Source organism: Pollachius pollachius, assembly GCF_949987615.1.
Source record: "Pollachius pollachius genome assembly, chromosome: 5".
NCBI classification, from domain to species: domain Eukaryota; kingdom Metazoa; phylum Chordata; class Actinopteri; order Gadiformes; family Gadidae; genus Pollachius; species Pollachius pollachius.
The window spans coordinates 11,206,293-11,219,416 of NC_136938.1; the positions used below are offsets into that span (position 1 = coordinate 11,206,293).

Here is a 13,124-nt window from a genome sequence, read left to right on the forward strand (position 1 = left end):
TGTTTTCAGCTACATATTCAATCTATAATGTGAAAATTACATCTGAAATATCGCATGTTTTTTTATTATTAATTTCATAACCAAAATTTTGTAAGATGACGGGGCTGCGCCTCTGCAACCTTTCAGTTCTCGCGATACTCTCCCAAGAGCAGCAGGGCGGTAGTAAATAGACGGCGATCTGGTCTGAGAGGAGATAAAGATCACTACTCCTATGAAATACTTACTATAAAACAGGCCATTATTCACAGTGGAACCTTCAGTTGGTTCACTAGCTTTGCTTTTGAGACTAAGCGGACTGTCTCCTCAAAGACACATTTCAATTACCTAACGAATAAATGATGCATTTACGCACGAGACATTTGGTTAGTGAAAGGCATTACTTTTCTTTACGCGCGTTGCACAAGTCTGCATCCAGCGATGCGCCTCCGATCACCGCGGCCAGGGAGGAGACCCTTCGCCCGGGTCTGATCCGACCGGAGACCCTGGCAGATGTGTCCCGGGTGAAGACTCTCAAGGAGATGCCCGGACCCAGCACGTTTGGAAATCTGGTGGAGTTCTTCTATCGCGACGGTTTTAGCAGAATCCACGAGATCCAGGTAAGACATTGTTTTATTAATCTTTTCTAACTTTCTGGAACTTAAAAGTGGGCTATTTTTTTAATTAAGACATTTTAATGAGTGCCAATATCAATCACAGCTGCATAGCCCAAATGTTGGGCAATTCATTTCCTGCATTCTTGTGAATTTTTCTGCAGCCAAATATTGCCTTTTCTGCATCAATTGCTGGTGAAAATGTATTTTCTGAAGTAAAGGAAAACGCCATGTCACAGCCATTTTGACCACCAATCATTGTGTTCATACACTCACACAGATAGGCCTACCGCGTAGCCTGCATTTATACCTTTTAAGGTTTTCTGTAATTTAGAAACAAAAAAACAACATAAAACTGTATTAAAGAAACAAGTGACGTTAAACGGATTATAATTACAATATGAATAAGGCATTGCACAAAACGATATTTACGATACTAGGACGTTAGGTAACCCTTAAAATAAGCCCTATTTAACATAGGCTATGTAAGTAGTCATGTTGTGGGCTTCTTTGTAATATTAATATTATTACTATTGTAATAAAATCACAATATTTTTGGTACAACTGTATTGAAATAGTATTAGCACAAATGAGTAAAAGTTAAAAAGGAAGAAAAAGTCCATAGTAATGCGCCCCATATGGATGGACCGCGGCTCTAGTATTCGCCTATAGCACGAGCACGGTGCTCGTGAGGCAAGAGGAGAATAATTTCTCATTGTGATTATATTGGAAGTTCGAAAATCGGTCGAGTTCTGCTTTTTTAATCTGTCCCTGCTCACTGTATTGTTGCAAAACTGCTTCCTCTTAGTCTTGACTTTTCTTTTGCCTTTGCAAAAGAATAGCCTTTGGCAGTTGTAACATCCTTGTTGTAACATGAAGTCTACTAGGTCTGAAAAATCTGTCCATGCTGCTCCTGTAGCTGACATGCCCTATTCCTCCACTTGCCTCTGAATTTGTTAGGCAGTTTCAGAAGGATGGTCTTCATATTAGAAACATTGATTTCCTCCATATAGGTGAGATGATGTGCACCTCAATTGCATTGCAACAGCCTCTAAGGAACAGGGAGAATGCTTGCAATGCTTTCACATCCTCTGATTTGATCACTGGCCAGGCAAATGCGTTCTCCATATATGCAGTGGCAATCTTGTCTTCATTACCAAAAGGTTTGTCAAGCAAAGCTTTTTTTTTTTTTTTTTTAGAATATGCAAGCAGTCACCATAGTCATCTGACTTTCTTTCCACTCTTCTCTAAAATGCTCTGATGAAAACTTTATACTGCAAAGGATCACCATCACGAACAGGAATGACTCTTGCTGGTAGGAGAGGGATTCCGTTAAACCAGAAGAGCAGTGATGTCACTTTGCCTCTGAATAAGGTCATCACTTTGCTTACCATCATTCATTACAGAGGGTGTAGTGCTAACGTTCCCCTGCACACCTTTTTGCACATGCTTCTGTACATTTTGCCTTTGAGTATTTAGTTTGACGTTTCATGAGCTCTAATAGATGGCCCATGAGTTGTTCGCTTTGTTATAACAACCTGTTGCTGGTAGGAAGATTCAGTTCCCATCATTATATTCTGACTTTGCTGCTCAAGTTATTATTCATTGCCATGTTTCATTGTGAGCATTGCCTTTTACTGAAGTAAGAATCCCTTTTACCCTTTTTTCCTTTACGGAATACTTTCCAACAGCGCCATCTTGTGACTGAATGTCAGACATATTTGTTCACTATCCCTTTAAGACACCTCCCTATAAACCTAGGAAAAGATAGGAAAAGATGGGAAAAGATTGCTAGGAAAGATTCCTACAAATGTTCGGCAACATGACTGATCAGTGAGCGAGCCCCAAAAACTGCAGAACCAGAAAACATTTGCAATATGCAATATTACGATTTAAACTGCGCTTTCATAACATTTCTAGCGATGAAGAATGTGCCTTTTATTGTCATAATCTTCATTCAGTGATTGGATATGATGTTTAGTTAGTTCAACTGGTCATGCTTTTCATGCTGATTTTGTGATTTAATGGGAATATAATGTGGTTTGGGTATACTCTGTTTAAGAAATAACCAAAATTAGATCATTTATTACACTACACGTGTAACCCCCCCCCCCAATTTGCGTGTTACCATTTGCGCTTGTTTACGACCTGTGGCCATAATTGCCTTTATTGTACCATGCAAGCATTATAATATTACATGCTACATGTTCGCGTATTTAATACATGAATGTGTAAAATAACCACAATTTTCTGAACAGCCCCCGAAATGATTGATTCTTGGTTCCTGTGATATGATCATGACTCTATGATGAGCATCAAGTGATTAACATTGTGCTCAGCCACGGTCACATGTAAATCTTCTGTGTATTATTTTTAAGGATGATAAAGAGTGCATCTTCCCTCCGTCTCCAGATGGAGCACCGTCAGAAGTACGGGAAGATTTTCAAGTCCCGCTTCGGCCCCCAGCTGGTGGTGTCCATCGCTGACCGCGACTTGGTGGCCCAGGTGCTGCGGGCCGAGGGAGCCACACCCCAGAGGGCAAACATGGAGTCGTGGAAGGAGTACCGCGACATGAGGGGCCGCTCCACCGCACTCATCTCTGCGTGAGTAGCCTTTGACCTGTCTTTTTTCGGACCCCATGAAGCTATTGTAGGCTAGCTGTAAGCCCGCTACGGATTACATCTCCTCCATATGCCTTTTAAAATATCAAGTAAAATGTCTAGTGATGTTTGGAGAGGGCAGGGGATAGGTATGCATGATCCTATACTGGCCTCATATGTGGTGTTGGGGCCAACATTGGCCTAATTTGCTAAGGAGAGTGTTGGAGTCTTTAGAGTCTGGGGCGCATAACATGTTGGGGCTAGGGATGCACCATTTACCAATTTCACTATTAACCATGGTTTAAACGTCTCGGTTTGGTAACTAAAGGCACAGCCACACCTAGTGTTTCTGTCCTTTCTATCAAAAGAAAGGACATTATGGTGCATTCATTTTCTATGACCAACCTTTGAACAGTGAGTTTAAATTGTAGTCTATAATCGTTGCATGGCTAATTGGGGCCTTTAGAATGTTGAAGTACATGGGGGAGTAGCCAGGATTTAAACATTAAATATGTAAATACAGTTCCGTACGTTTACTGCCAAATAACTATCACTAATGTTAACAGTCATATTAAATGAAAGCCTCAAGCTGTTATCCGCCTTGTCCTCAATCATTTTTAATCACACCAGTCCTGACCAGTGCTGAGCCGTACTGAGCCTTGCAGCACTCCTCTTATTAAAGCTCAGGTCTTATTATTATATTGGTATTGTTCTTATTAGCCTTTCTTATTAGGTGAGCGCTGCAAGCCAGCCCTAATTAATAGACCTATTAGCGTTAAACTGTTTCTGAATGGATAACGCACAGTTTATATTTACAATAATGCAATAATTGATTATTTATTTATTTAAAGTATAGCCTTTTTCTTCAAACAGATTTTATTAAAAATCTATTTGAAGAAAAATTAATTAGGGAATGCATCAGAAAGAGCCAACAGCTCACATCTAGCGGAGCTAGTGTATAGCCCCTTTTGTGAGGTGTATTGGTAGAGCGTTACTCTATAAACTGCAAACTAAACTACGCCACAAAAACTTAAGTTAAGGGCGAGAAGAGGAGGGGCTGATAATTGATGTACTCAAAGTTGAATTGCCTGTATTTTACAAGTGTTGCATTTTTGTACGGACAAATCATTTCAGGATTAATTACTCAGCAAATACTAATACTTCATAATACCACTACTATGTATAGTAGTAATATTGTATCATTCTACAACAACATCGCTCATTATAACGGCCGTACTCTACGACTGCACTTAAAAAGTATTAAAAAGTTGATATGAGTCGTAACCATGGGATAACATGCCCTCATCCTTCCAATAACTCTAAGCCGAAAGCAATTTATTTTCATGGTACGTATTCATGCTGAAAGAGGGGGTTCATTTACTGCTAATTTTACACGACACTCACCATTCTATTTTAATATATTGGATCTTCATATTTGAATATGTTTACAAACAGGAGGACCAACAATTGAAATGATCAGACAAACTAACTAGCCATATTAACGTGTAAGACAAATTTGCTTTAAAACATAAATTATGAGCAGGAATCTACACACATTTTCTTTTGCATTTATTGATAAATCATATAATTAAGATAAGGGACCCCCTGAATTGTCATCACCTTCCCCCCTTTTGTTGCACCGCTGGTTAGATAACATGTTGGAATCTTTAGAATCTTGCAGTACATAACATGTTGGGGTTGTTAAAGTCCTGCGATCCTTAGAATGCTTAGTTTAATATCTTATTAAAGTCATCAGAATGTGGGATACATAACATGTTGGGGTCTCTCTGGTGTTGAGGTACATAGCACAGTGTAATGTTTGAAGGTTGTGAGTGTAATGCATGTATCAAAAGTCGTGTTGCTCTTTGTGTCCTGCAGGGAGGGTGAGGAATGGCTGAAGATGCGTAGTGTGTTGCGGCAGCTGATCATGCGACCGCAGGACGTGGCCGTGTTCTCAGAGGATGTGAATCTCGTGGTGGACGACCTGGTTAAGAGGGTTGGCTTCCTACGCAGCCGATCATCTGACGGGGAGTCTGTGGTCAACATCAATGACCTGTTCTTCAAGTACGCCATGGAGGGTAGGTGTTGTTTTCATATAACAGTCTTTCTAAATAGGACGCTTCCTCAATGCAGAAAGAATCGTAACCTGTATGAGAATAGGAGAGTCTTCCCCCATCCTTCTTACTCTCCTCCCCTCCCTCGTTAATTTCTTCCTTCTCCTCTCTACTCCCCCTTCCTCTCTCACCCACCTTCTCCTTCCCATCCTCCTCTCTTCTCTCTCTTCTTTCTTCCTCCTCTCCTCTGTTCGTGGAAAGAAGTAACAGGATGTAGGAGACATTGGCCAAGCCTAGCAACCCACTGGATATGCTTCTGGCTTGGTTGGTTATTAGCCTCTGTCTTGTAACAAGCATGCCGGGTAATCAATGACCAGCCAATCTAGTAGCTGATCCTGCGGATTGCTAGGACGCCTCCACATCAAAAAGATGTCCAAACCCATAGTGTCAGAAAAACAATATTGTATTTTTTTGTTTAAAGGACACATATTATGGTGTTTTCCCAACAAGTAAACATAGTATATGAGTTCAAGAAGGCATGTTTTTGAAGCAGTTTGCTGGAAATAGCTTTTAGGAAAAAAAATCTTGCGTACCACTATAACCCCTCTTTTTCAGTCCCTTCAGAATGCGCTGTTTCTGGTGTCTGTAGCTTTAATGCAAATGAGCTGCTGACCATTGACCAATGAGCTGTCAAACTGAACCACAGCATGGAGGAGAAGTGATTGTTGCCGTTTAAGGACTCCTGGAGCTCTATATCTATATAATATAATATAATAATAATAATAATAATAATAATAATAATAATAATAATAATAATAATAATAATATTATATATATTTATTTATAGGTATTATATAATAATATTTCTAATATGACGGCCAAAAGCTATATAAGCCTCGGATGATGTTATGAATCATAAAGACTGCGTCTGACGTCTCTGGCACTTCCACAACAAGTAAAGACTCATAGTGGGGGATATCTCGGCCATGGTTGAGAAGAATTGGGGTAAAGGAACTTTGGCCTTGACTCTCTGAAGTCCATGAACCGCGACATGGAGGAGAAAGGGATTGTACTCCCGGAGCTCAGCTGCCGGACTCCCGCCAGAGCTTCGGCGGCAGCCTGCAGCTCCGCCAGACTCCCTGCCAGGCAGTCACATATGGCACACTGACAAATTAGACATCTATTTTTGTATGGAATATACCTGCTTCTGAAATGCGCGAACATCTTTGCCCTGAGCTCGTTCGCTGGTCCACAAAATCGTAGCTATGCTCTGATTGGAGGGGGGTGGGGAAGTAAGGGAGGTCATATTCCAATGTGCCCCCTTCCTACGTAGGAGGGGGCGCCAAAACTGACTCGCTCGATTGGTAACTGTAGGCGGGGTACTTTCAGAAATGCATGTGTCACTCAAAAAATCATGTAGACTTTTTTCAAAGTTTGTATGCGTGTGGGAGCGCCAGACACCCAAAACAACACCCCAAATCCCAGGAAATGTGTTGTTTCCTTAATACGTCCCATTTGTAAAGAGTGATAAATCAAAATGCAATCCAAAAAATAAAATGTACTTAACTTTTTGTTAATTATGTGTTTATTCCATATGCATCCTCTGCAGGAGTGGCCGCCATCCTGTATGAAACTCGTCTGGGCTGTCTGGAGGAGGAGGTGCCAAAAGATACGCAGGACTACATCACTGCTCTGCACCTCATGTTCAGCTCCTTCAAGACCACCATGTACGCCGGGGCCATCCCAAAGTGGCTCCGGCCGGTCCTGCCCGGGCCCTGGGAGGACTTCTGTAGCTCCTGGGACGGCCTCTTCAACTTCAGTAAGAAGTGTGTGTGTGTGCGTGTGTGTGTGCGCAGCTGTCTGTTGCTTCTGCACAATCTCTCACTCTTTTCCCTCTTTCTTCTCTGCCCCCCACCACCCTTCTTTAGGTCAAGTCCATGTCAGTAAGAGGTTGGAGGAGGTCAGAGGTCAGACAGAGCGGGGGGAGGAGGTCAAGGGGGGTCTCCTCACCCACATGCTGGTTACCATGGAGATGAGTCTGGAGGAGATCTACGCCAACGCGACGGAGATGCTGCTGGCAGGCGTCGACACGGTGTGTATGTATGTGTGTGTGTGTGTGTGTGTGAGAGAGGGTGTGTCAATGGTTGGCCCGGTGTTGAAGTTTGGTTTCAATCTGTGTGTGTGTGTGTGTGTGTGTTCTAGTCTTGTATTTCAAGGATTGTCTTTCTTTGGCGCCAATATCAGGGTGTCAGCCTGAGGTCAGCACATACGCACACGTACATTTACTCCACCGTTAAAGATGTTCTCACCCAGATCCAGTTTCTTGCCATTTTGCCTGAGATCCTCACAGGGTGGAACTTTTGTCTTGTTTTCAGCTCAATGTGGTTACATGTCACATTCACGCACCCACACTATTTAGCACTTGTATAACAACTTTGTTATACAACTTGTATAAAAACTTTGTTTACAAGTGCATAGTGTGTGTGTGTGTGTGTGTGTGTGTGTGTGTGTGTGTGTGTGTGTGTGTGTGTGTGTGTGTGTGTGTGTGTGTGTGTGTCTGGCCCCTCCTTTGGTCAAAATAAGTAATGCGCCCAGCCAGTGGCCATCCGAGAACTGTGTCAAACAGTAGCCATGCTAATTAGCCATGTCTTAGGGGGTGGACCTAAAAGGGATAGGTAGCTCCCTGACTACTATGGGATTCATATCCCAAATCACAAGACATTTACCCAATCCCATGAGTTTTCACTGCCAGAGGTCCCACCAATTAAGGCTCTAGTCTCCCTACAAGCTCTCAAATTAGAAGGCATTCCAGGAACCGCCACAATAATTGAGTGATCTCCAAGCCAGCATTCTTGAGGAATAGGAAAGGAGAGATGAGCGGAAGAAGCTATGAAGACAAAGACAAGAGAATAAGGAGCTTGAATACCAATGCCAATAACTCCAATACACACTAACTACAAACATACTCCTTCCAACTCTAATGCACACTAACAACAAACCTATTAATGAGATATGGAATAGAGGAAACAACAGTACTGATAATAATGAACATGGCTCAATATACCCACACTGGACTCAGACAGACTGCCTGGTATTGGTATAGTATTTAGCAAAGCCCTGTGGTACAGTCTTTTGTCGGGTGATTCGGTCGCTGCCAAATGGAGATCCTTTGTTCTATATTCAGCTCTGTGTCTCTTAAAATTACCCTCTCGCTCTGGCTCTCTCTCCAGACATCGTTCACCCTGACCTGGGCAGTCTACATGCTGGCTCTGAACAAGGAGGTGCAGCAGGAGATCTATGAAGAGGTGCTGGGGGTCCTGGGGCCGGAGGAGACCCCCACCGCCGACCACATCACTCGCCTCCCCCTCGTCCGAGGCCTCGTTAAAGAGACGCTCAGGTACACACAAATACCTGACTCACTATCCATGTTTCATAACTTATTTTATTACTGAAAACCATTTCACGAGTATCGACTATGCCTTTACCGAAGACGTCTGTTGTGTGGTAAAGAAGTCTGGAATACTGACTACGCCTTTACTGAATACTTCTGTTGCCTGGAGAAGAAGTCTGAAATTTGGCGTGGAGCTCTGGGTGGTGATCTGTCTTCGTCTCAGGAGGTGGAGTGTTAGATGGTCGGGAGTAGGTGGGTTAGATGGCAGGGAGGTGGAGGAAAAGAGAGTAGGGTGGGGGGGGGGGGGGGGGACTGGTGGGCAGTTGGAGGGTTAGATGGTGGGCAGATGGAGGGTTAGACTGGGGAGGTGGATGGTTTGATGGTTGGCAGGTGTAGGGTTAGATGGTAGGGAGGTGGAGGGTTAGAGGGTAGGGAGGTGGAGGGTTAGAGGGTAGGGAGGTGGAGGGTTAGAGGGTAGGCAGGTGGAGGATTAGATGTTGGGAAGGAGAGGTTGAGGCAGAGGATGCGAGTAAAGAATGATACGAGAGGCAGGTAGAAAACGGGAGTTTAAATAAATACAGGTTGTTACATAACTAGGGCTGTCCCCGACTCAGAATTTTCTGAGTCGAATCAGATCTGCCTTTTCAGTCCAGAGATACGACTATTCGGCGGCCGTGCGGGGCAGGTCTTTTGGAGGTTTAAAAAATGAGTTTTCTTTCAATTAACACTGTTTTGGTAGGCTATAGGCCTTTTATATATGCTTGCACGTTGCGCTCATTTTCTGTCAATCATCTCGTCTGAATTGTAGCCAACTTATTCCTGTCGGGTTTTAATTAGGCTCCTGCCCGTAATGCGGTCCGATAATGAACACGGGGCTCATGTATAGACTAGTGGATAATCCACTATATGAGCCCCGTGTTCACGATCTGATTGCATTCATTGAGCCCCGAAGAATACACAGCGCTGTGTCGCCACACTGACTGCCCTGCTAGAGAAAATGTAGCAATAATGTAAGGGGAGACAGCCGCTTCCCTCTGCGAGATTCTGTCTAGCAAACAAAGTTACAATGAATCAATCGCCACAGTGACATGGCCAGTGTCTAAATAAAGCTTCTAAAAAAATTAAAAAATAAATAAAGGAAGACAGTCGATTCAGACAATCTGAGTCGACTGCGGGGTTTCCCGACTGATGATTTGAATCATCAACTTTCAGGGGACAGCCCTACATAACTGACTAACTCCATTTTAAATATAGGTGGTTATTTAGGTGGAGCAACTCTATTATAGAATGGAATTTCAACTTTTTTATGTTGCTTGGACTAACCTTGCACAGACATAATTTTGTATCTTCTTAGATGTCACTTCCTAATACCTGGTATTTTCAGCGGTGGAGTTTGTGAACATGTGAATATCTCCAGGCTATGTGAAGGGCTGTAGCGGATGTAAACATGGTTTAAAGAGTTTGAGGCTGGAAGTGTTCCTCTCCTCGTGAAGGACCTGCTCCCTGCGGCCCCTCGCTTTCTTTGTCTGCTCCTCCTGCTCGTCTTCCAGAGGGAACGGTTTAAAAGCTGTGTGTAGAGAGAGAGAGAGAAAGAGTCTTTGTTTGTCCGGTGCAGGCTGTTTCCAGTTCTCCCCGGCAACGGGCGGGTTACCCAGGATGACTTGGTTGTGGGAGGATACTTTCTACCTAAAGGGGTGAGTAGGACGCACATAATCATGCACACACTGCCTAGATCAGTCTTTCCCAAAGACTGGGTTGCGACCCACATGTGGGTCGCGGGAGATTTGAATTGGGTCGCCAAATAAATAGGAAAGAAATAAATATATATATTTTTTTTTTACACATTAGCATTTAACAAACTTTCAACAAGAAGCATGTTTTTGATAGTACTGAATGTTTGTATTGTTCTGATAATTTTATTTATAACATTGAATCTAGTTGAAAGGCTAATGTACATTGTGAGAGGAAATAACAACAATGAGATAGCCAAAACAAGGAGGTGTGAACTCCGCCTAAATGCATTTATTTGGTCTCATTTAGGGCAGAGTATTTAATATGTGTATTATGTTTTCAATAACAAGTGTATAAAACAAAGCTGTGAATATCTCTTTGAAATGGCTGGTTTAAGTTCATATATAGGGGATGCGGAATTGGCAGTAAAAACGTTCAGGAATGTAAATTTATGCACAAATTTGTTCTTTTCACGATTTTATAGATAAGGCCTATTGTGAATTGGGTCGCGATGGTTTTGTAATTTTAAAAAAATGGGTCCCCGGAAAAAAAAGTTTGGGAAACACTGGCCTAGATGACTAAATGTTGAGTCTCTCTGGATTAAAGCGTCCTAAATGACCCTGTGTGCTTCATGGTGCCAGACCCAGCTGGCTCTTTGTCACTACTCCACATCTATGGAGGATGAGAACTTTCCGGACGCCGGAGACTTCCGTCCGGCACGCTGGGTCCGAAAGGACAACACGGACCGCGTGGACAACTTTGGCTCCATCCCGTTCGGCTATGGCCTCCGCAGCTGCATCGGCCGCAGGGTAGCGGAGCTTGAGATGCACTTAGCCCTTGCAAGGGTAGGAGCAACACACACACACACACGCACACACACACACACACACACACACACACACACACACACACACACACACACACACACACACACACACACACACACACATTGAAAATCAACACTCATCAACTGGTTGAATTTAAATATTAAAAGTGTTTTATCTCCTCCTGTCAGCTGATCCAGAGGTTCAACATCGACGTGTCCCCACTTCTCTCCTCCGAGGTCAAAGCCAAGACCCATGGTCTGCTGTGTCCCGCGGCGCCCGTACACATCCGGTTCAGAGACAGAGACACCTAGACACACTAGAGATAGATACCTAAAGACAGACCCCTATAGACATAGACCCCTAAAGACATAGTGCAACACCACCTTACAGACATAAACACCTAAAGATGTAGACATCTATAGACCTAAGCCACATTGAGACAAATGCCCCCTAAACTAATAGACCCCCTAGAGACATAGACCCCCTACACACCTACACTCTCTTACAGACAAAAGCACCTTGACACAGATAAACCAAGAGACCTAAACCCCCTACAGACCTGGGGGTCAGGGGGGCCAAGTTCCAAACCTAGACTTTTTTTTTAAATTAGTCAATAGTCACAATTAGCAAGCGATGAAATGATGTCACAATGTATAGAGTAATGTCTTTTATAAATTTTAGTCGATGAATGACATGTGTTCGGTATTTAAACTTTATTACACTGAATATTCACACAGTATATTACACCGAAAGATTGTTGTTTTTAAGTATTAGTTTGCCCTGGTTTATAAAAAAGTGGCAAAATTTAAGGATGACACCGAATGTACTGACTTTTTAACTACCTTCTTCTGGGTTGATTTGCTGTATGCCAGTGCAGTCAAATATTCACCCATTTTTTTGGCAGCCCATATGTGTCAAATTTTGGAAATATTCCTGGATAGATGAATGACATTTCAGAGTACATGGTGTAGTTCTTCTCTTTGGATTACCAAAATCCCCCCCCCCCATGCCAAATGTTGTCTGTTCAATGAAGATACATAACATGAATGTGATGGAAAACATTTAAAATGTAATTAGGTAATAGGGACAGATCAATTAGGTTTGCCTTGTCTTTGTATGCATGTTCAGTTGTACCCCTCGGATGTTAAGCAGTGTAATCACTACCTTTATACTGTTTATTAACTTTGTGTGTCATTTAGTTTCAATATCTGCCAATAAAATGATTCTTCATTCTTTGAGCTTTTCTCTCGGCAAGGAGCCGGTTCAACCAAGACAGGAAATGAGGACCACCTACAGCAGGGGTGTCAAATTCAAACTTACTGAGGGCCATGTGGAGGGCTGTGAATAAAATCAGGGGCCAGACAGTTTTTCCATGTGTGTGGGTAATTCTTATCAGCATAACTGATTAATACAGCAAAATAGTATTTATCAAGTGCTGAACAATGTTTTTGTAGTGATAACTGCACAATTAAACAACCAAGATTTGCATCACAGTACTTTTTTCTTTAACAAAACAACAAAAAAGATATTTTTTACCAGCAAAACTGATTAAAAAAGCAAGATAGTATTTATCAAATGCTGAACTATTTTTTGCATAAAATAACTTCTCAATTAAACAAAACACATTTGCATCACAGTACTTTTGTCTTTAGCAAAACAAAAAATATATTTGTTACCAGCAAAACTGATTAATAAAGCAAAATAGTCAATGCAACAGGTCGTATCTCAAATTGTATGGCTTACTTTGGAAACTTGAAAGGACAACAATAGGGCCTATAATGCCAAACCTAAGCAAAATAGGCACTGTGCTTGCTATTTAGTTAAACTCTTACCAGACACTCTGCACATTTTCTTAGAAATGATCTCGTCTATTCTAAGCTTAATGTAATTTGCTATGGCCACTTTCAATATCGAGACCAGATGCTGGTCTA

The 13,124-nt window shown here is 42.3% G+C and overlaps 1 protein-coding gene across 1 annotated transcript; it reads left to right on the forward strand.

Annotated features, from left to right (window-relative positions):
• The first annotated feature begins 230 nt into the window (after positions 1-230).
• Positions 231-12,560, forward strand: cyp27c1 (cytochrome P450, family 27, subfamily C, polypeptide 1). The gene is made up of 9 exons (XM_079736174.1): positions 231-596; positions 3,003-3,193; positions 5,069-5,268; positions 6,854-7,063; positions 7,173-7,336; positions 8,475-8,641; positions 10,251-10,329; positions 11,008-11,211; positions 11,382-12,560. The coding sequence occupies exons 1-9, from the start codon at positions 336-338 to the stop codon at positions 11,502-11,504; spliced, it is 1,599 nt and encodes a 532-aa protein (XP_079592300.1). The 5' UTR covers positions 231-335; the 3' UTR covers positions 11,505-12,560.
• Positions 12,561-13,124: the final 564 nt, after the last annotated feature.